At 34.9% G+C, this 25,117-nt stretch overlaps 1 protein-coding gene across 1 annotated transcript in view; it reads left to right on the top strand.

The window, feature by feature from the left end:
* The window catches only part of LRP1B (LDL receptor related protein 1B), a 1,919,366-nt gene that overhangs the window by 1,596,633 nt on the left and 297,616 nt on the right, over positions 1-25,117 (top strand). Inside the window, exons 46-51 of the mRNA XM_090279551.1 lie at positions 2,883-3,011; positions 5,082-5,201; positions 20,449-20,562; positions 20,811-20,960; positions 23,300-23,422; positions 24,913-25,032. Of these exons, the coding sequence (XP_090135677.1) occupies positions 2,883-3,011; positions 5,082-5,201; positions 20,449-20,562; positions 20,811-20,960; positions 23,300-23,422; positions 24,913-25,032 (756 nt within the window). The remainder of the gene's footprint in view (positions 1-2,882; positions 3,012-5,081; positions 5,202-20,448; positions 20,563-20,810; positions 20,961-23,299; positions 23,423-24,912; positions 25,033-25,117) is intronic.

Raw genomic sequence — 25,117 nt, 5'->3', positions numbered from 1 at the left:
AAGTCAAGCATTCAAAAATGAGAACTCTATATACTAGAAAATTTCAATATACTGAAGAATATAAAAGAGAGTCCAATAAGAAAACACAAAAACATTTTCAGTGTGTATGGAGAGCATTTAACTGGCTCTTTAAAAAAATTATTTTTAAGATTATAGGCCAATATCTCTGATGAACATTGATGCTAAAATCCTTAACAAAATATAGGCAAACTAAATACAACAATGCGTCAGAAGATAATACACCACGATCCAGTGGGGTTTATTCTAGGAATTCAAGGTTGGTACAACATTTGCAAATCAATAAATGTGATTCACCACATGATCATATCAATAGATGTAGAAAAAGCTTTTGATAAAATCCAGCACCCATTTATGATCAGAACTCTCAGCAAAGAGGGAACTGAGGGAACATACCTAAACATAAGAAAGGCCATATATGACAAACCCACTGCCAGCATCATACTCAACAGGCAAAAACTACAAATGTTCTCCTTAAGATAAGAAACAAAACAGGGATGTCTGCTTTCCCCTCTCTTACTCAACATATTACTGGAAATCTTAGCCACAGCAATCAGGCAAGAAGAAATAAAGGCATCTAAATTGGAAAAGAAGGAGTAAAGCTGTCTTTATTTGCAGATGACATGATACTGTACATAAAGAATCCTGAAGTGTCCACCAAGAAACTTCCAGAACTGATAAAGGAATTCAGCAAAGTAGTAGGATACAAAGTTAATATCCAGAAATCAGTTGCACTTTATATGCCAATAACTAACTAACAGAAAGAAAAGTTAAGGAAACAATCCCATTCATAATTGCTTCAAAAAAAAAAAAAAAAAAAACCTAGGAGTAAACCTAACCAAGGACGTAAAAGACCTGTACATGGAAAATTATAAGATACTGAAGAAAGAAATTGAAGAAGATACAAATAAGTTGAGGCACATACTGTATTCATGGAGAGGAAGAATTAACATCATTAAAATGTTCATACTACCCAAAGCAATCTATAGATTCAATGCAATTCCTATAAATATTCCAATGACATATTTCACAGGACTAGAACAAATATTTCAAAAATGTATATGAAACATCAAAAGGCCCTGCATAGCAACAATGGTCCTGAGGAAGAACAAAGTTGGAGAAATTATGCTATCTAATATCAAACTATACTACAAGGCCATGATAATCAAAATAGCCTGGTACTAGCATGAAAACAGACACATAGAATAGAGAGCCCAGAATTAAGCCCATTTCTTTATAGTCAATTAATATTCCACAGAGGAAGCAAGCACATACAATAGGCTAAATATAGGTTATTCAATAAATGTCATTAGGAAAATCAGACAGATACATGCAGGAAAATGAAACTAGACTACCTTCTTACACAACACACAAGGTTAAATTCAAAATGAATGAAAGACTTAAATAAAAGACCCCAAATAATAAAAACCCTAGAAGAAACCATAGGCAGTAAAATCTTGGACATTGCTTATAGTAATTTTTGTTAGATATATCTCCCAGGCAAGAGAAAAGAAAAACTAAACAAACTGTATTACATTAAACTAAAAAAATTTTGCACAGTAAACGAAATAATCAACAAAATAAAAAGACAACTCAGAGAATGAGAGAACATATTCACTGATACATCTGATAAGGGGTTAATATCCAAAATTTATGAAATACTTACAAAACTCAACACACACACACACACACACATACACACAATTAAAAAATGGGCAAAGATCCTGAATAGATACTTCTCCAAAGACGACATGCAGATAGCCAATAAACATATGAAAAGATGCTCGACATCACTAATCATCAGAGGTGCAAATTAAAACCACAATGAGCTACCTTCTCACACCTGTCAGAATGGCTGTTATCAATAAATCAACAAACAACAAGTGCCGGCCAAGATGTAGAGAAAGGGGAACCCTTTTGCACTTTGGATGGGAATGCAGTATGGAGATACCTCAAAAAATTATAAATGGATTTGCCTTTTGACCCAGTGATCTAACTTGTGGAAACATAGCCAAAGGAACCCAAAACACTAATTTGAAAGAACACAAGCACCCCCATGTTCAATGCATTATTATTTACAATCTCCAAGATAATGGAAGCAGCCCAGGTGTTCATCAATAGGTGAGTGAATAAAATAACTATGGAACATTTACACAATGGAATTTTACTTGGTCACAAAAAAGAAGAAAATTTTACCCTTTGCAACAACATGGTTGGACCTGGAGACAATTACGCAAAGTGAACCAAGCCTTTCAGTAAAAGGCAAGAACCACTTGATTTCACTCATATGTGATCTATTGAACAAACTGAACTAACAAGCAAAATAGAGACAGACTCATAGATGGAGAACAGATGGTATATAGTGGGGGTGGGGAGGTTAGGGGATGGAGGGATAAAGCAAAAAGGAAATAGGACTCATGGACATGGACAACAGCATCATGATTGCTTGGGGGAGGGGGTATAACGGGAATAAATGATAGTGGAAGAAAATACAATAAAAATTAAATCAAAAACAAAAGAGTAGACTGCTAACCAAGGTGCACAAATATAGTCATATTTAAGCCCTCCCTTCTCTATATGCAGGTACAATCACCGAATAATTAACAAAACTGCACAAATAGGCATAAAAGAAAACTAAAGTCAGGCAACTCCCAAAAATTTTACAAAGAGATGGAAAGACAAACAACCAAAAAAGTGTGCCTTTTGATTGTTTATATAAAGAAATGTTATGAACCATTGCCCTTTATTTAATTTTATATTAAGGTCAATTTTAGTCTAATACTATAATTAAGATGAAGGAAACAATTGTTATGGTATCAAAAATGTTTGTTATTACATAAAAATTCTTGATTTTTCCCTTTCAGCTAAAAATTCCTCCTGCAACCTTTATTCAGAATTTGAATGTGGTAATGGAGACTGTATTGACTACCAGCTCACTTGTGACGGCATTCCTCACTGTAAGGATAAATCTGATGAAAAACTGCTCTACTGTGGTAAGGATCCCACATGTGACTTGCTCTTTTAGACAAAAGTTTATAATTTTTTAATAATAATTTGACACTTTATTTCCTATCCATTACCCATGTTATTCATTGAAGAATTTTCTCATGGTTTTCCATCCATGAAAGGCAAATTTAAATACCGGAGTCTTGTCTTTTGAACTGTCTTGTTACCTATCTTTAGCAATATATTCTATGTTTGCATTCCTAAAATTATAAGTCAGAAATATCAGTTATTGGTGAATATTGCAGTTTAAATTTGGAGCAAAGGCTCATCATCAGTCAATAGCATGTTGTTGAGTTGATACCAAAGTCTTGTCCATTTTATAGTTGCCTCCAAGACTGGCCCAGAGCTAATGCTCTTACGCACAAAGGCTGGTTGCTTTAGCCATGATCCTCATCAAGCATGGAATTCCACTAGCTGTGCCTCTGTAGGTCACCCCAATTAATATTCAGCCCTTTCCTCTCCTTTGGAAGTAGAGACTGGCTTTTTGACTCTAGTAAAATAGTTATATTTACCTTCATTGCAACAATATTTTTTCCTGAAATCTGTGTCTGTGCAGTTGTGAATAGTTATTACAGAATTGATTCAAATTATTTCTAAATTGATCTGATTTATTTTTGTGCTATGGTACAATAATATCTGTATTTTGTGCTCTGTAAAATTTAGGAATCTATGTCTGAAATTGCCATATTTGGTGTCTACTTTTCTTCTTTGTTCTATTATCTAGATAACAATCATACCTAAATATTCAGTGAAATGTTTTTTGAAAAGGAAGATGGAGTTTGCTAAATTCACAGGCAGTTCTCTCAAACTTTTACATTGCAGAATAACACACCATAAATTAAAATGAGAGTCAAATGTAATTTGTCCATGCTTGAGCTGTAACTAACATATTAGGCAATTTGCCTCAAATGACATATTTGCTTGAATGACAGCTATATCCTGTACCCTATAAAAATATAGAAGCATATAAAATATAAGAATAATCAGTTTACAAATTTTCATTTATTATGAAGTAGCTTGAGAATGTGTTTTTATATTCTTTTTATCTTCTTAAAAGCCAGATTCTATTTGTGTAAATGGAAATTGGCAAACTTTTTTTAAAGGCCAGCGAATAAGTATTTTAGGTTTTGTGAAGCATATATGCTCTCTGTCACATATCCTCTATTTTAAAATTTTTTTCCATTCATTTAAAAATATAAAAATTACTCTTAGCTCCAGAGTCATATGAAAAGAGGCTCATGGACTTCATTTGGCCTGTGGGTTGTATGTTTTTACAACACCCGTTATAGATTCAAAGCTTTGGAATCATACCTGAGGTTAAATCTTTGTTCCCAAACCTCCTAGTGTATGACGAGTGTGAGCACATTATTTCTCTATTTTAGTCTCCCACTCAAAACAAACTTAGCTCTAATGGTGGTTGAGAACATTAAATAAACAAATGTACATTAACATATGCTCAATATAGAGCCTGATACAAAATTAGTGTGCAGTAAGTAGTACCTTCTTCCCCAGCTCAGAAAATGTCAGGAGACTGTCATTAAATTAAATAAAATACAGAAGGCATTCTTCTTCTTAGTAAATTCTAGTAGACAGCTTTAGATGATATTTAAGAGAATTTTATGGATTCAGTGATTCAAGAATATATGTTTTGCTACATTTTGTTTCTTCTTATAAAATTCTTGATAGGTGCAAAAGAGATAGGAGTAGGAGTCAAATGCCTTTATTATGTTAGAGGTAGCAATTTATTCCTTCAGAATATGTGCTATTTGTTTATTTCTCTGCTGATTGAAATGCCAGAAACAATAATGAGGCTATAAGTTGAAGAGATCTTCATGTATGAATCACTGAAGTTAAAATACTTTATGAAAAAGTCTCTTTACTGGATGAACTACTTGACAATGCATGAATATTCTAATCTAGGTCTTCAAAACTGTTCAGCACTTGTTTTACAGATCCACAGTCCAGTCATAATAAATAAGATCTCATTGATGATTTTCTTTCTATAAAAGTTTTTCTATAAGACCTTCAATTATGTGTTTCAATTTTTTTTAAATAAGAAAACAGAAGTTGTCGAAGAGGTTTCAAGCCCTGCTACAATGGTCGCTGCATCCCTCACGGCAAGTTATGTGATGGTGAAAATGACTGTGGAGACAACTCTGATGAATTAGACTGTAAAGGTAAATATGTTACACCAGCCTATTAATATTATTATTAATATTAATAAACAACTGATATTTGCCTTCATTGCAACAATATGTTTTCCTGAAATTTGTATCTGTGCAATCCTGAATAGTTATTATAGAACTGATTCAGATTATTTCTAAATTGATCTGATCTATTTTTGTGCTGCAGTATGATAATATTGATATTGTGTGCTCTGTAAAATTTAGGAATCTATATCTGGAATTGCTATATTAGGTTTCTACTTTTCTGCTTTGTTCTATTATATGAACTTTAGAGCACTATAGTTTCACCCTTTTGGTGTGTCATGCTTACTAGTATTTATAGAGCATGCTGTTGGAGGGGAGTTATTAGATCTCATTGAAAACTATGACTACAAGTATATTCTCAGTTTCTGGTTTCTAGTCCTCTGGCTCATTTTAAAACTCTTGTCATTTATCACTTCTTCAGTCCTACCTCCCTGTTTATTGGACATTTCTACTGGAATGTGTAATAATAAATTTACTTCTCTAAAATGTTCCTCTTTATTTTTTTAATTCATCATTTTCTTAATGACTGGACAGGAAACCTTGGTGTTATCCTTGATTTCTCTTTCTACCAAATTTTATCACCCACATCTCCAATCATCAACAAATCTTCCAATTCTTTGGAATATCTTCATTTTTTATCTAGTTTGGGCCTGGATTAACTGAGGAACCCTTTAAACTGTCTCCCTGCCTGTACTGGAATTTCTAATGCATCCCGGTGGTGTTAGTCATGGTAACACATTTAACACTTCCACAGTGAGAGCTGGGAGACAGTGCAGCAAGCCAGACTCCCTGTGAAAGAACTCCATCCCCAACACTGACCGTGTGACTTTGGATAAGATACTTAACCAATCTGTACCTCAGTTTCTCAAACTGTGAGAGAAGACAGTTAATTGACTACATTAATATTAAGTAAACTTAGAACAGAACTTGCAATATAGCACATACTATGTAAACATTTGTTTTTTTTTTTTTTTTTTTTTTTAATCACTGGCCTGATAAAGAAACACCAGTGAAATTTCAATGTTTGCAGAATCAATGACAAGACTTTTAGTCTAAGATATAAGATCTGCTAAAATCTGGATCCAATAGACATTTCCAAACCAATTTCCCTTTAAAAATCTTTCCATTCATTACCTGCATGTTATTGGATATAATTTATTAACTGAGACATAAAATAAGTAGGTTGTGATCCTGTTCTGAAGGAGTTCAAACTCTAAGTGAAAGATGGTCATTTAAACAGATAAGTATGTACATAAAGTACTGTGATTGTAACTTTGTGGGGGGAAGTACTTGGAAGTATCTTGAAAGGTTTTATAGACTAGATTAAATTCAAATTGTCTTAAACTGTAAATACAGTGGAATGATCAAAACAGAAGAGAATTCTTAGTAGATGGATTAGTATTGAAAAATGCAAGTAATTTGATATGGTTATATCCAGGTTGCATATTAAAGTCAGGTAACAAAAAAGGAGGCAAGTTAGAGGAAGGAGGCAGGATGTGAATATTTTTTGGTGCCAGGTTAAGCCATATTATGGAAATTAAATCTTATTTTGTAGTTACTAGCAAGTCACTGAAGGTTTAAAGCAGGCCCAAAGGAATCAATTTTACATTTAAAGAAACAAAGAAAAGAAAAAAGTCATAATTGTGTGAATGAAAACTATAATGCTGAGATAGAAAAGACAAAATAGGAAGCTATTATAGAGCCCAAGCTAAGGATAGGTACAGCATTTTAAAAGGTAGCATAACAGGTCTTCCTGGCTGATAAAGTAGAGCAAGGATGGGAAAAAATTAAGGAATATTGTGGAGGGTTTTTTTGTTTGTTTGTTTGTTTGTTTGTTTCCTTCTTTTTTTCTTTTTTGCCTGTTTTGAAATTATTATGTTTTTGTTATTTTAAAAATTTTATTTCTGTGGCTCTTTTGTGAGAAACAGGGATGAGATGATACGGGTAGTTTGCATTCTGAGCTTGGAGCACCTGTAACCATTCTGTTGGACCCGAAGCTCAGCTTTAGACCAGATGCATTGATTCTGGGCTCATTAAAAAGAGAAAGCTCAGAGAATGTATAGAGTAATTGTTGTCTTTAGGGAGTGCAATGGAATTGCTGTTGAATTTAAAAATTAAAGACAGTAATACAAAAAGGAGAAGTAGGCTCAGGATTTATAGAAGATTTTCTTAAGAGTTTTTCTTTCTTTCTTTTTAAGAAAGTAAGATCAGTTAGAATTGTACAGTGGTACAAGGAGATCAAGAGGGCAGGCGTAGGCTGGAGTGTGTACTGTAAAGACAAAGCAGAGAAAATCTCTTGGTTATCTTCCTGAGAGTAAATTCAAGGGATGGAAAGGAAAAGCTGGATTACATTAGTTTGTGGCAGAAAATGTATAGTGAAGGAGTAAAGACAGTGAATAGAGACTCTTTTGAAGAAAAGATTGGTGGTAAAGGAAAAGTACATATGTAATTTGAAGGCTATGCAAAATTGAGAAAGCAGGCAGACTGCATACAAATTATTATATAGCCAGGAAAGTGTTGGAAAGTTACTCTGTCACCTGAAACTGTATGAACTTGGGCAAACATTTGAGTAGTTCACCATCTAAGGTTGACACTGTAGTTTAGGAAGAGCCAAGTACATTTACAAATTAAGTCAACTGTTATTTCATATTGCCTATAAAAGTTTAAAAATGATAAATTGTTAAAAAGTACTGGGAGTAAGTGCAGGGAAATGGATAAGCATTTGGGGAAAAAAAGGAGGAAGGGAAGTAGGAGAATTGGATCTCTTATCAGCTATTTGCAAGCAGGAGAGGAGAACATAATAGATACTAAGCAAGGATACAGGTAAAAATATCAAACTAGAATGTGAAGGAACTGAACAATAAATACAACAAGTATATTTTAAAACAAAATTCATAAAAGGAGCCATGGGAATTTAGTAATTTACTGTGTGTTTTCTTGGAAAGTGATTTTTCTTTCAGAAATGGTAACTAATTTAGTGTCTTTGGGTTTCTGAACTATAATCCCTAGCACATGGTCAGTGTGTAATAAATTTTTATATGGCTTTTTGGAGCCATAAATCTCCTGAAATATATAGATTTTTTTTTTCTGCTTAATTATGTCAATACTAGCTGTTGAATAACAATACAAATTACTTGAAATGTGGTTTTCCCTTTTTTACTCTAAATCTTATTTTCTGTGTCATAACTATTTCAATGATATACTTGGGCACAGAACTGCATTTGTATGTTTCTATCAAAACTTTTCTTCTGTAATAAAAATAGGAAAAAATTCTAACATCTTAAAAGACAACCACAACAAAATCTTATTCCTTGATCTTCTTCCTGTGTAATATAGGACATTTGAAACTAAGAATTCTCATGGAAACTCAAACACTACTACATACTAGAAATTAATAGAGTTAAGTAAATGTACTAAGATAAATAAATGGATCATTTTTTTAGATGAAACATGACTTTTCATAGTTGAATATTTTAGATTTGACTTTTCTCTTATGTTCGTACACACAATGTCATTGTTGGGCACACTTCACACGGTAGGGGACAGACTTCCATGGGTCCATTTTCTGTAAGCCAGGTTATCTTATAAAGCAGAGATTCAGATGTCCATCCACCAAGGACATGCACAGGTTAGGAAGAAAAAGGAACATATAAGGGCTCAAAGAGACTGGAAAGATAATTCTCTTTCTAAGCCTTGTCTTTCAGTTATTCATCTATATCTATAGTCAGTGAGACATGGTGATGCAGTGCTTTGTTTTATATATATATACACACTCATGTACAAGCCACTTTTTTTAAAATGTAAATAAGGTAAAATATAAAAATTAAGTTACTACAATAAAAAAATCAATATATCCAGGGAAGTTTTCATAGGCTATAGAGATAGGCTGCAATGGATTCATCCGTAAATTATTTGAAGTACTATTAAATTTACATTTGTTTAATTTATATGTTATAGAATTTAATATTACTCTTGTTTTCCATAAAGCAGATAATTTGTTTAAAGAATGGAATGAATGTTACAAGGAATTCTTTGGTTTCTTCTTCTTTGAAAGAAAAGAAAAACTCCAAATACTCATAAATCTTTATCTTCCCTTTACAGTTACTTTTTCTTGACTGAGAGCTTTAGATATCAAGCTATCTGGGGGGATCTGAGGAGTTATTCAAAAAGTTTGTCATTTTGTATTCCTTTTTTGGTTGTGTGAGAGGTTGAGTGAATACTTTTGGGGAGAGGAGGAGATATCTCTCCTTTCCTCCCTGTGGAGATGAATATGAATACTGCCCTTGGGAAGTACATGGTCAGCTTTTGGGAGCCTGGAGTGAAGTACTTCTGAGGAAACCTAAAGGAGAAGAAACAGGTGTTTGTTTTTAAGTAAATTCATTAAAAAGGAAAAAAAATGAAGATGTCACAAACAAGAAGTTAAAGGAAAGGATACGCATTCCTGGAAAAGAGAGATCATTTTCCTAGGTTTGCATACCCTTAGAACCAAGCAATAAATGAAGAAAAATATGTGGTTTGAAAGTAAACAGAAGAGATGTAACAGCAATTTTAATGCTTCCCCTCGTCACCTTACCTTTGACATAGAATGGTTGGGGGTGCTGGAAGAGAAAACATTGACTTAGGTGTTTTAAAAGAAGTGTCTTAAGAACTGTAGTAAGACTATTGACTATATGTCTTTCCTATCTCATTAAATATTTTAACTAACATGAATAAAAGAAAGTGGATGAGATAGGAAAATTAAAGACATAAGTTGGGGGAAGCATGGTTTTACTTTCTCTCTTGCCACTACTTTTGACTCACAGTTCCTCTTAGATGGTCTTTGTAATAACGCATTGTTATTCTGGTGTGACTCTGGTGTTTTGACTCTGTGTTGTAGGCTTCCTTATTCTTTTCCCTCTTCTGGAGGGAAAAGTCTAGTATTCCTCACTTGACTTATATTTATTTGGACTACATTATATATTATCTTTTTTCTTTCTCTTTTTTCAGGACTTTTAGCCTGAGGAAAAATTTTCAGAAAGTTTTCTTATTCACTTGATAAAGATTCCAGAACTTTTCTCCCTCAAAATTCACCCTAAGGGTGAAACACAGTTCAATGTCTAACTAATCAAAACAATGTGAAAAAGGGATAGAGAAAGGAAGGGGTTTTGAAAGAGGCATTTGCTTATTTATTTAATAAAGTTCCTGCAATTCCCATGGAAGTTTTCCATCACAAGACTTGTCTTCCTTGCCTACAAATGCTGACAATGTTAACCCCCACCATTATTTTGCTTTTGCTACTTACAAAACTTTGCAGTCACTTAATATGTCTAATTTCATTGCTACTTATCACCCTATTCAACCCTCTCATGGTTCCCAAATTCTACCAAGTTGTGGACTCTACAGAGACAGGATTAGAGGTAAAGGGACTTTTTGTTTCTCTTTTTACATCTCAAACACTCCTAGGCCTCATCACCAAAATCCATAGGTTATTTTTGATTGAGAAAAATTTCTCCTGCAAATAATCTGCCCTCTACTCAGTTCTCCTGACCCTTACCTTACTATTTTCCTGTGCCTGTCTTTTAAATACTACCTCCTAACCAATCTTCTCAACTTCTAATTTATACTTTCATCTATTCACAGTTTCTCTCCTTGTTTCTTTTGTCTTCCTAGAATTCTGTCCAAGACTGTGTTACACTTGCTCTACTTATTCTTCTTCTTAAAAGTCACTTTGCTCTTACTTCCACCTGAGAGACCCCAACACTGTTTTTGAAACTCCATGACTGTGAAATCCCTGAACCTCCAGTCCTCTTAACTGTCTGAAATGCCATCTCCAGGTTCATGAGTCATAGTTTGCCTCAACACTGTCTGCCACCAGACCTCATCAGATTGGTTCCCTGTCACACACACAGAAGATTGTCTGTGGAAATTTGGAAGAGGGTGATAACAAAATGGGTTATGTTGGAATCCATTGGAATCTTTCTGGCATCCTAAACTCTTAACCACAAATATAAGGCGGAACTTCAAGTGTATTATGGGACAAATCCTTGTAAACTTGTCTACAAATATTACGGTTATCTTGATTATTGTTCCTCAGAAAAATAATTTCTGTCTTCTAAATAGAGGGGTTATTGAGAATCTTTTTTTGTTGTTGTTTTTCAATTACAGATGTCCCATTTTTCTCCCATTTCTCTCCCCCACCCAGTCCACCCCTTCTCCCACAATCATACCCCTCCCCATTGTCCATATCCATGAGTCATTTATACACGTTCTTTGACTAAACCCTTCCCTTACTTATCCCCCTTCTCTCCCTCCCCCTCCCCCCTATTGACTGCTATTCTGCTCTATGTCCTATTTAGTTCCTTCGTTTGTGTTGTTCTTTAGTTTTCTGTATTAAGTGATATCATATGGTATTTTTCTTTCCTTGCCTGGCTTATTTCACTAAGCATAATTCACTCTAGTTCCATCCCCGTTGTTGCAAATGGCAGGAGTTCCTTCTTTCTTCCTGCTACATAGCACTCCATTGTGTAAATGTACCATGTTCTTTTTTTATCCACTCATCCACAGATGGGCATTTAGGCTGTTTCTAGCACTTAACTATTGTAAACAGTGCTGCTATGAACATAGGGGTGCATAAGTTCTTTTGAATTAGTGTTTTAGGATTTTTTGGGTATAGTCCTAGCAGTGGAATCACTGGTTCAAAAGGCAGTTCCATTTTTAGTTTTTTGAGGTAATTCCATACTGTTTTCCATAGTGGCTGCACCAGTCTGCATTCCCAACAGTGCAGTAGGGTTCCCATTTCTCCACATCTTTACCAGCACTTATTGTTTGTTCATTTGTTAATGATGGCCATTCTGACTGGTGTAAAATGGTATCTCATTGTGGTTTTTATTTGCACTTCCCTGATGGCTAATGATGTTGAGCATTTTTTCATGTGTCTATGGACCTTCTGTATGTCCTCTTCAGAGAAGTGTTTGTTCAGGTCCTTTGCCCATTTTTTAATTGGGTTGTTTGTTTTCTTGATGTTGAGTCGTATCAGCTCTTTATATATTTTGGAGATCAGTCCCCTGTCTGTGATGTCATTGGCAAATACGTTTTCCCATATGGTTGGTTTCCTTTTCATCTTGCTGATGTTTTCTTTTGCTGAGCAGAAACTCTTTAGTTTGATGTAAACCCATTTATTTATTTTTTCCTTTATTTCTCTTGCCTTAGGAGATGTATCCATGAAGATATTGTTATGTGAGATATCTGAAATTTTCCTGCCTATGTTTTCCTCTAGGACTTTTATGGTGTCACGGCTTACATTTAAGTCCATGATCCATCTTGAGTTTATTCTTCTGTGTGGTGTAAGTTGGTGGTCTAGTTTCATTTTTTTTTTATGTCCCTGTCCAGTTCTCCCAGCACCATTTGTTAAAGAGGCTCTTCTCACTCCATTTTATATTCCTTCCTCCTTTATCAAATATTAGTTGACCATAGAGGCCTGGGTTTATTTCTGGACTCTCTATTCTGTTCCACTGATCTATATGTCTGTTCTTATGCCAGTACCAGACTGTTTTGATCACAGTGGCTATGTAGTATTGTTTGATATCTGGTGTTGTGATTCCTCTTGCTGTGTTCTTCTGTCTCAAGATTGCTTTTGTTATTTGGGGTCTTTTTTGGTTTCATATGAATTTTTGGAGTATTTGTTCTAGGTCTGAGAAATATGTCTTTGGTATTTTAATAGGGATTGCATTGAATCTGTAAATTGCTTTGGGTAGTATGGCCATTTTGATGATGTTGATTCTTCCCATCCAACAACATGATATTTGCTTCCATTTCTTTGTATCTTCCTTAATTTCTTTCTTCAATGTTACATAATTTTCAGAGTACAGGTCTTTTATCTCTTTGGTTAAGTTTACTCCTAGGTACTTTATTTTTCTTCTTGTTATAGTAAATGGTATTTTCTTTTTTTTCCCTCTCTCTGATATTTTATTGTTGATGTACAGAAATGCCTTAAATTTCTGTATATTTATTTTGTACCCTGCTATTTTGCCAAATTCACTTATTATGTCGTGTAGTCTTTTAGTGGAGTTTATAGGGTTTTCTAGGTATACTATCATGTCATCTGCATATAATGATAGTTTTACTTCTTCTTTCCCAATTTGGATGCCTTTTATTTCTTTTTCTTGTCTTATTGCTGTGGCTAGGACTTCCAACACTATGTTGAATAGGAGTGGAGGGAGTAGACAGCCTTGTCTAGTTCCTGATTTCAGGGGGAATGCTTTCAGTTTTTGTCCATTGAGTATGATGTTGGCTTCAGGCTTTTCATATATAGCCTTAATTATGTTAAGGTATGCTCCCTCTATTCACATTTTGCTGAGAGTTTTCATCATAAATGGGTGTTGTACTTTATCAAATGCTTTTTCTGCATCTATTGATATGATCATGTGATTTTTGTCTTTCATTTTGTTTAGGTGATGTATTATATTTATTGATTTGTGAATATGAAAACATCCTTGCATCACTGGGATGAGTCTCACTTGATCGTGGTGTGTGATCTTTTTGATGTATTGTTGGATCCTGTTTGCCAGAATTTTATTGAGGATTTTAGCATCTATGTTCATCAGTGATATTGGCTTGTAATTTTCTTTCTTTGTTGTGTCTTGACCTGGTTTTGGGATTAGGGTAATACTGGCTTCATAGAAAGAGTTTGGGACTTTTCCCTCTTCTTGGATTCTTTAGAATAGTTTGAGGAGGGTAGGAGTTAGTTCTTCCCTAAATGTTTTGTAAAATTTGCCTGTGAAGCCATCCGGTCCAGGTCTTTTGTGTGCAGGGAGATTTTTGATTACTGTTTCAATTTCCTTCGTAGACTTTCTACTTCTTCTTGATTCAGTGTTGGAAGGTTATATGTTTCTAGAAATTTGTCCATTTCTTCTAAGTTGTCAAATTTCTTGCCATACAGTTGTTTGTAGTAATTTCTTACTATCGTTTGTATTTCTGTGATATCAGTCGTGATTTCTCCTCTTTCATTTCTGATTTTGTTTATTTGGGTCTTCTCTCTTTTTTTCTTGATGAGCCTGGCTAGAGGCTTGTCAATTTTGTTTATTTTTTTCGAAGAACCAGCTCCTAGTTTCGTTGATCTTTTGGATTGTTTGTTTAGTCTATATGTCATTTAATTCTTCTCTGATCTTGATGATTCCTTCCTTCTTCTTGCTCTAGGCTTTGTTTGTTGTTTTTCTAGTTCTTGTAGCTTTAGGGTTAGATTTTTTATGTGATATTCTTCTATCTTTTTCAGATATGCCTATATTGCTATGAACTTCCCTCTTAGGACTGCGTTTGCTATGTCCCAATGGTTTTGGGCTGTTGTGTGTTCATTATCATTAGTTTCTAGAAATTTCTTGATTTCTTATCTGATGTCATTGTTAGCCCATTCATTATTTAACAGCATGTTATTCATTCTCTATGAGTTTGGGTGTCTTTGATTTTTTTCTCTGAGGTTGATTTTTAGTTTCAAGGCATTGTAGTCTGAAAAGATGGTTGATATAATTTCAATTTTCTTGAATTTGTTGAGGTTTCTTTTGTGTCCTATCATGTGGTCTATTTTTGAAAATGTCCCATGTGCATTTGAAAAAAATGTACATTTTGCTTCTTTGGGGTGGAAAGTTCTATATATATCAGTTAAGTCCATGTGGTTTAGTGTGTTGTTCAATGCCTGTATATCCTTGGTGTTTCTTTGCGTCGATGATCTGTCTATTGTTGATAATGAAGTGTTTAAGTTTCTTACTATGAGTGTGTTGCTGTTAATATCCTTCTAGTGGTCTTCTAGTATTTTCTTTATGTATTTGGGTGCTCCTATGTTGGGTGCATATATGTTTATCAGTGTTATATCTTCTTGATGGATTGTTCCTTTAACTATGAAGTGTCCTTCTTTGTCTCTTTTTATTGCCCTCGCTTTGAAATCTGTTTTGTCTGATATGAGGACTGCTACACTGGCTTTTTTTTTTTTTCAGGTCCGTTTGCTTGGAATATTTTTTATATCACTTTACTTTCAGTCTACGTAAATCTTTTGTTTTGAGGTGTGTTTCTTGTAGACAGCAAATATGTGGGTCCTGTTTTCTTATCCATTCTGGTACCCTATGTCTTTTAATTGGAGCATTTAATCTATTTACATTTAAGGTTATTATTGATGTATATTTATTCATTTCCCTTTGTACCTTTGTTCCTCTCCTCTTCTTTTTTTCTTCTTTTTTCTTAGAACATTCCCTGTAACATCTCTTGTAATGCTCATTTGGTGGAGATGTATTCTTTTAGTCTTCTTTTTTCTGAGAAACTCCTTATTTCACCTTCCATTTTGAATGAGAGCCTTGCTAGGAAGAGTATTCTTGGTTGTAGGCCTTTGTTTTTCATTGCTTGAAATATTTTTGACCATTCCCTTCTGGCTTGTAGTGTTTCTGTTGAGAATTCAGTCGATAGCCTTATCGGAGCTCCCTTGTACGTTACTTGCTGTTTTTCTCTTGCTGCTTTTAGGATTCTTTGTCTTGGAATGTTGTCATTTTAATTATGATGTGCCTTGGAGTGGGTTTTTGGGTGTTCCTCTTCATTTGAACTCTCTGTGCTTCCTGAACTTGCATAACTTTTTCTCTCATCAGGTTGGGAAAATTTTCTGTCACTATTTCTCCTATCAGTTTTTCTATTCCTTGTTCTTCTGATCCCTCTTTAATTCCAATGATTCTGATATTGTTTTTCCTGATGCTATCCTTTAATTCCCTTAATTCTTCTTTGTACTTTTTCAATCGTTTTTTTTTTTTTTTTATTTTGCTTTATTATCTGGGTATTTTTCTCTACATTATCTTCTAACTCACTAATCCAATTCTCTGCTTCGTTTAGTCTGCTTTTGATTGATTCTACTGTGTTTTTCAGTTCAGAGATTGTGTTCTTCATTTCTTCCTGGTTCTTGTTAATAGTTTCTATGTCCTTTTTTATGCTGGTGTAGTTCTCTACAAGTTCCCTGTAATTTTCTTGGAGCTGTTGGTAACTTCCTTGGAGGTTGTCATAGTTGTTTTTAAGGTTGTCGAGTATATTGAGATTCTTAACCACCATTGTTTTGAATTCCGTGTCTGACATTTGGGCTATGTCTATTCCATCTACCTCTCTTTCTGGGGATTCCTCTTTTCTTTTCATTGAGAGGTTATTTCTGCATCTTACCATGTTGGATTCTTCTTGTTTGTTTTTGTTCTTTGGGTTTGTCTGCTTTGACTTCCCACCTTTGTGGTATGAAATTCTTTATAGGAGATCTGGGGGTTTCAGTGGTGTAGTCTCTTTGATCTCCTGAGCCTGATGTTTTTGGGGTACCCTTTATGTCGTTTGTTTATGCTGTCTGGTTATATTTCAGATCCTCTTTGGTAGGATCTTCCTTCTGGATAGTTGATTGAGAGTTACTCTATCCACTTTGTCTTGAGTTCTTTTGTGGAGATGTTGTTAAAAACATAAACACACAGCCCAGGCAGGAGACACACGCCCTCAAAAATATCCCCCATCCTCTATCCCGCTATCATCAGCCAATGAGCCAGTATAAATATAAATGTAGAGAGATTAGAGTTTTTATACTATAGGAAGAATCGTGTTTTTAGGGAGGAAAAATATGATTTTTGAGAGAATAGATGGTAGATTAATAATAGTTGAGACTATGCAAGACAGTAGGTAATATTTACATTGTATGTTAATAATGACAGAAGCAAAGGATAGAAGAATGCAGAATATAGTAAGAAAGTGGGATTGTATAGTATTGAATTTATATAGTAGTTATATTCTATTTATTTAGAGTGAAAGGGAGGTTAAACTAGACACACAAACAAATAAACAACAACTAAAGAGAAAGGATGAGAGGGAGAGATTGTATGAAACAGATTAGAGATACAGGTTTTTTTTTTTTTTTTTCCTTCCCTTTAAGGAAGGAAAAAAAAAGGAATGTTTTTACTCAGTTCAGCCTTTGTGTGTCGTCTTCTTTTTCTGCATCCACAGCTGGTCTAATGAGGCGGGTCAGAGGTTCCTGTTCCTTGCAGCAGTTGTGTGCACCAGTGGTGGCTGGCACGTTCCTTTGGTGCCTGTTGGAGCCAGCCGAGATGCCTTTGGGCGTGTGCCCCTGTGCGCGCAGGGCAGCTGAGAGCTTGCCTCAGGCCTGCTGAGCCGCGTTCTGGGAGTTGGTCTCTAGCCTCTTAGGGTGGGACCCCGGACACTTGTGCACAGTGGAAATGAGCATCTGTGAGTCCCTGCCGCCCACCATTCAGCACCCGCCTGGGCAGCATGAGCAGAGCCTGAGCAAGTGGTCTGCGCTTCGGCCTGGCGCCCACTGGAGCTGGCCAGGGGTGTCTGCGCATGGTCTTCTGTGTGTCCAGTGGGCCCTCCCTGCGCCCATTGGGCCACTGATCTTATGTCTGTTGGGGCGTGTCCGGGGGGCACCTGGACTTGCAGCCCCACGCACCTGGGCCAGTGAATGAGGGCACTTCCCCATGTGCTCCCGCACAACCCAAGGGGAGGTTTGAGGAGTGGATGAGCATGCCTCTGCGCCTGAGCTCCTCGAGAATGTCCTACCACCCCCAAACTTTCCACCCCTCTCTGCAGTCCACAAGAGAAAAATATAAAGGAAAATTATGTTCTCACTTGCACAGCAGTACACTGTCTCCTGTCCTTCAGCTCCAATGCCACCTGGTCGAGTCCTGTCCCTGCCAGCGGGCAGAGATTCACTCTCCACCCGACTCCTCTCTGGGGAAGTCTGGTCACCAAAAAGCCTTTGTGTACTTCCAGCTGAAGCTTGGGCAGCCACCCCAGTCAGGAATCCCGTCTTGTTCCTTTTCCCTCCGTTATCCTCACTGAACAGGTCGTTCCCAGATGGTTTTTCTCTAATCCAGCAGTGCCAAGGCTCGACTCCTGCCAATGTCCAGCTGCTCACTGAGATGTTCTGTCTGCAATTAGTCCAAACTACAGACGGCTCACGGGAGCCTGAAAGTGCAGCCTCCCCTCACGCCTCCATCATCTTCCTTCTCCTATTGAGAATCTTTTGGAACATAAACTCTTAATAAGAGACTGCTAATAGATAGGAGGTCAACCGGAGAATTGCCAGGGCAGCCACAGTTATGGCCAGACTGAACCGGCGAGCGTGGAACAATTCCAGCCTCACTGAGAAAACCAGACTGCGCATCTACCAAGCCTGCGTACTCAGCACTCTCCTCTATGGCAGCGAGACGTGGACCACCTACGAAAGGCACGAAAGGAAAATCAACAGCTTCCACATGAGGTGCCTGCGATGCGTCCTGCATGTCGCCTGGCAGGATAAGGTCCCCAACACCGAGGTGCTGAAGCGAGCCAATATGAGCAGTTTGCATGCGGTTCTTAGCGAGAGACGCCTCAGGTGGCTCGGCCATGTCAAAAGAATGGGTGCAGGCCGTATCCCCAAAGACCTCCTCTACGGCGAGCTAGCAGAAGGCAAGAGGATGACAGGGCGCCCAAAACTGCGGTTCAAAGACATCTGCAAAAAGGACATGACACAATGCTCCATCAATCTCAACACATGGGAAGTTCAAGCTGACGACCGCCTAGCCTGGAGGCTCGCGGTCAGGCAAGGTACGTCACGCGCGGAGGCTGCGCGCAACGAGGAGGCGGTCCAGAAAAGATCGAGGCGGAAGCAGCGTCAGCAGCAGCAACAACAGCCATCTGCCTTCACCTGTACCAAGTGCGGCAGGGATTGTCACTCCCGAATCGGACTGCACAGCCATTCTCGGCGGTGCAGATAGACTCTCGGGAAGCTACGCCATCGTCTCTCGAGACGGACGGCTGCCGACGACGAATAGATAGGAGAGTCAGGAACAAAATGTAAATGCTTATCATGATTATTTTCTATATTATATAGTCCATTTACTGTTTCCATTGCAAAATGTGGAACCTAATAGTAATTAATGTGGAGGAGAACTTGCTTCTGTAGACATAAAAAAATATTTTTTTCCTATTTGGAGCAGTATAATAACTCATAATAGCATTATTTGTTTCACATGATAAGATGTTATTTTTAATAAAGAAAATAGTGAAGAAATTATAATTGCAAATTGTAAGTAAAACATTTATTCTAATCATTTAAACACAAATAATGATAGAATTGAAAGACAATTAAATATAATAAGAGCAGTGCATTATAAAGTACAAATGAGATATGATCACTTGAATAAAATTTACATATTTTAAGATAGCATTTTAGCAATTTACCATTGATATAATTTCTATTTATAATTAAATAGGCTTTTCAAAATAGCAACACTAGTGAAACTAACATAATCAAAGAGCACTTCAGGTTGTACATTAACATGATCAACCAGTGGAAATTTCAATTTGAAATAGAAATCTCACCTAAGTCAATCTAACTCACATAGCATGCTATGCACCTGTTCATAACATATTGTTAGCAACCATTATATGGTAATGAATGTGTAAGCAAAATATAAATGTATGAATAAGAATAAACTATTCTGTACAAAGTATATATAATGACAGTAACACGTTGAAACTGATTTTTATCTAAGCCTAGCAAGGACTGGAAAGCGATACTTTCCAAAAATACAGACAAACAATACCACACTATGTTTCTGGGCATGAGGCATCCATATTTCCTATACCAAATGTTACTGATATGACCTTGTGAAGGAGTATGACATAGCATGGATGAGTGTCTGGCATTACTGAGTACTCTTTGAGGACTAAAGCAAAAGCTCAGTAGCTTCTCCCTCTCAGACTCTATGTCTGTCTGTCTGTCTGTCTCTTTATCATAACAGGGAATGTTACGCACCTTCTTAGCAAGCAGATTGGATTTTCCCTGCATTCTCTCAATCAGGCGTTTGCTTAGTGTCATAACTTTGTACTTTCAAAGTTGGAAGAAGAGAGAATTTTTAGCAATACTTTTTTTTTTTTTTTGTAGGTTGTCTTAGTCCTGAACAAAGCACAATTCTTATTTTCATGAAGCTTACAATTTAGTGAGGGAGCAGATGCATCAACAGGCAGTTGCCATGTAGTATTGTAAGTACCACAACAGAGGGAAAAGTTGTATGACAGGGCAAGACCCATGAGGCATCCACCCCAAGCTAGGCTTAAGTTTGACTTCCCAAAGGTAAAAAAGCAAAACCAAACAAAATTACATGAGTTTAATTAAAACAAGCAAAACGTTAAAGCCAGGAATCAGTTTCTGTTTTATCTATTTATTTACCTGTTTTTCTAGTCTCCACCTGTGCCGCTGTTGAGTTCCGCTGCGCAGATGGGATGTGCGTTCCAAGATCGGCACGATGCGACCAGAACATCGATTGTGCAGATGCTTCGGATGAGAAGAACTGCGGTAAGATGGTCCAATCCTTTCTCCCTGCCCCTGCCTGGGCACTGTTACCCTTCCATAGAACGTGGTCCTACTTTTCACCAGACCGCCTCCCAAATTGGTATGGAATTAACCCCTGTTGTGTAAGATAATTGCATATTTATGTGTTCAAATTAGGCTAACTTTTCTTGTCTCTGTGACCAACATAGAAAGCTGATCATTTTTGCCTGTGGGGCATTTTTTCAATTTTTTTCTCTTTTTACTCCTTATAGATAATACAGACTGCACACACTTTTATAAACTTGGAGTGAAAACCACAGGGTTCATAAGATGTAATTCTACCTCACTGTGTGTTCTGCCAACCTGGATATGTGATGGGTCTAACGATTGTGGAGACTATTCAGATGAATTAAAATGCCCAGGTAATCCTAGGAAAAAACAAAAAAAAAAAAACAAGAAAACAGGCTTTTCCTTGAACATTTAGAGGCTAGTTGTGTAGACTAAACTTATTAATTTATTATTAATATTAAATTATTGAAATTGAAATAGAAATATTCTAAACATGCCACTTGATCTGTTTTAATGAATAATAAAATGATACTCAAGAAATCTGTTCTCTATTTGGATCAATTCCTCTTTTAGTTCACCATTAATCCTTTTTAAGTTGATTAAACTTAAAATGTTTAATCTATAAAGTTTCCATAAAAGTATTGCATACTGAGAAAAAATTGTTTTTAGACTAAAGAGAGGGATGCTATATTTTTCACCACTGGCTATACTCAATGTTATATAGTTTGCATTGTCATATGAGAGTGTTTGATGCAGTTTACACAATTTCTTTGCATAGTAACATGCATCATAGTTATCATTACTGGGTCAAGTTTACACAGCTATGTTTAATCTATCTATTAGCCATGTTTATCTACATAAGCTCTGAAAAGTGTCATCTGCATTCTTAGAAGAATGCCTTCCATGAAAAGGTCATGGCCCTGTTTCTTTTTAAATATTTGAAGAAACAAATTTACAAATATATATATATATATATATATTTATATATGTATATATATAATTTTAAAAAGGTGTTAAGTGAGTATAACTGGAAGTAGATATGCTTTATAGAAAACTATTAAATGTGTTCTTAAACTCCCATTTCCCTCTCCTTACCCTACTGCTAAACTCACATTTCCAATGTTTAGTTGATATTTAATAATGGTTTAAATATTTTAAGAAATTATATTTGTGGGTATTGTGCATGCCACTGTACACAATCACACACATTTGCACACAATCTACTGTAAAGAACTGATATTCTTAATACTTTATAAAACCTACTAGTGGATTTAGCAATAACAGAGGTTTTTTTTTCTTTTCTTTTCTCAACATATGTACATTATTCTGTGACTTTCACATTTTTTTACTTTATTTTTAATTATATAAAACATTAAAAATATAGAAACATTGTTTCAGGTTCATGGAAACATGAGTATTTAGATTCTTAATCCAATGTTCTTTCTACAACAGTTTTTTACCTCATTGCAATTGATTAAAAATTAACTTAAAGCTAAAATATAATGGAACTTTTTAAACATATATCAATATATAAATAAATAAATGGTGTTTAATTTTTGTGGTCTTTAAATGTTTCTAGTGTTAATAAATTATTTTAAAAGTTACCTTTCAACATTAATAGAGAATTGTGATTATCCTGGAAAGAAGGACAGGGATGCTCATGTAGACTTATATAACAGGTGAACAGACAGGCAGAAGTTCAGTATTAGTCTGAATGCCTTAGGTTTTATTTAAGCAGTATCCTGAGAATAAGTAAAATGTAAAGCATGCTCAACATTAGTTGGTTTAATAGTGAATTCCCTAAAATATTATTTTTATCTCTAATGAAATTCACAAAGTTGACACTTAAAAAATAAGATAAGGGTAATTTTGGGCTATCAGAGTGATAGGCATATATACTCTCAAATTCATTCTCTAATTGACTATGAGTCAGTCAGTCTAAAACTGTAATCCTGAAGGTACAAGGGGACCGATGACATCTAGTAAAGAAAAAATCAAATATTTTATATGCATTCTTAGAGGTTACAATAACAGCACTCCATATCTAAGAAATATATATGTAACTTACAAAATAATTTTTGCATACAATAACATTCAAATACTTTTTATTCTCGTAATATTTCTGCAAAGCATAGCAATTTTAGAGATTCTTTGTAATTTGTATTATTTCCTTAAACTAGAGGATACTTATTTAAATCTTGTCAAAACCCACTCAAGCTATGACAGTAGGAATACCAACTCCATGCTTTTTAAAGAAAGATCCACTAATGTTTTTATCGTGTTATTTATTTTTTATGAATAGGAAATTAAGAATGTTTTCTACCTAAAATGATTTGTTGGTCTTAGGCTCACTCACTTTGTACACATTTCAGTTATTTCATTTTATTTTTATTATTGAAACTCCACATTATTTTGATATAACTCGTTTTTCTGTTTGCATCTTTTTTTTTTTTTTTTCTGTATTGGATTTGATTATTATATCTTCCTAGTTTCCTCTGGTCTGTGCCAGTATTTTTAGTTTTTTCCTGGTTTTCATAACCTTGAAATTCTTGAAAATAAACTTCTCAATTTTGTTTTAAGTTTTCTGGTTAGTTATCCCTTCCAATTCAAATATTATTACTGTTTTGATATCCTCTTATATTTCAGAAGTCTGATTAAATTATTTCACATTACATTCTATATTTTGTCACAGTGCAAAACAAACACAAATGTGAAGAAAATTATTTTGGTTGTCCTAGTGGAAGATGCATTTTGAATACCTGGGTATGTGATGGTCAGAAAGATTGTGAAGATGGAGTTGATGAATTACATTGTGGTGAGGCATTATATTTTGCTTTAATTTTATGAGCCATATTATAATTTATATAGTTATCTTCCTTTACAAATATATTTTACACAAAGTATTGCTAATTGATTTTAATATCAATTTTGGTTTTTATTAAACAATAAAAAATGGCATAAATTAAAACAGAAAATAAAAACTTAACTTCTGTTTTTCTTAGTTACCTCCATCATTTAATGATGTACTGGTACCTTCATTTTCTAATTACCTTTAGATGTAAATATATTTTTTCTACTATGAAAAATAAGGATCTAGCTCACTTTATTCCTTATACTCCTCTTACTTATAATTGACTGTTATTTTCCTAAAAGTTTCTGTTAATTGCATTGATAGCTTTAAATAGTATGCTTAAACCTGGATTTTATCATTCACCACCTATCTCTTAATGTCTTTCTGTGTATGTTTCATTTCAGTTGACAAGATAAGAAAGCATTTTTAAAATTTGTTTTATAAAATACATAATTTTGTGATTTCTAGGTCAAATACATTTCTCATAGGAAAACAAACCATATATTCACCATTTTAATTTAACACAAAAAAACGTAAACTGTGGTGAATGAACAGAGTAGAAAAATATATTAAAAATGGATCTTCTATGAAATGTCAAATTGTTCTAAAAGTAAATGTCACCATAAATATAAATGTACATTTTGTTTGACTAAGATGCTGTGTATCTTTATATTAGAGCCAGATTAATGGAGAACTTTAGAAATAGATTATGTAGGTTAAGAATTTCTGGAGAGGAAGCCATTATATGGTTGTATCTCCTTTAATTTTATTTTTTAAGGCTTCAGTTTTTTTAAACATCTCTCTTTTCACAGGTCATTTAAGTAAAGTTTTAAAATAAGACACAAACTTTTAAAAATAATTTATAACATCAAAATAAAATATTTATTTTTATAGTAATTTATATTTTGAAGACTTTAATATGGAAGGATTTCAATTTGGATATTTCATGGTGATAAGAATGCTGAGTGGAGGAATAATAGGCTGAGAGTGCAGGAGAGAAATCATAAACCTGACTTTGGAAGTAAACGGAGTACATTATTACAAATGTATAATTTGGTAATTACATGCCAGCCACCCTACCAATGAATTTGGATGGTGTTACTCAAACTTAACTTTTCTCAAGGGAGTGAAACAAAAACACCAAAGTGATAAGTATGGATAGGTATGAAACTGATGGGTTTTCATCAAGCTAAAACCCCCTTAGTTAGAGCATTAAAATGTATATGTATGTATGTATGTATCTCTCTATCTATATATGTATATATCTCAGAGGAAAGCAGTTGTCAAAATATTATAGTGCCATCATAGAGAAGTTTAGCTTGTTTTATTATAGGGATGTTGGTTTTAGTAAAGTCTAAAGAATAATGTTCTCACTCTCAGATCTATCCAGAGATGGTCTTAAACATTTCTTTTTTATTTTGCACCTACAATAGACATTCTTGTTTGTTTTTTAGATTCTTCTTGTTCTTGGAACCAATTTGCTTGTTCTGCACAAAAATGTATATCTAAACACTGGATTTGTGATGGAGAAGATGACTGTGGAGATGAACTAGATGAAAGTGACAGCATTTGTGGTGAGTTGTTTCTTTTATGTTCTCATTCAGTTTTTAGGTGTGTGATACATATGTTCTGTCATTCTAGAGAACACATAAAATTTTG

This window comes from Furipterus horrens, unplaced genomic scaffold, assembly GCF_987537825.1.
Source record: "Furipterus horrens unplaced genomic scaffold, mFurHor1.1.pri manual_scaffold_1, whole genome shotgun sequence".
Classification (NCBI taxonomy): Eukaryota; Metazoa; Chordata; class Mammalia; order Chiroptera; family Furipteridae; genus Furipterus; species Furipterus horrens.
Note: the sequence above shows the minus strand (reverse complement) of the source record. Positions and strands in the feature narration are given on the sequence as shown.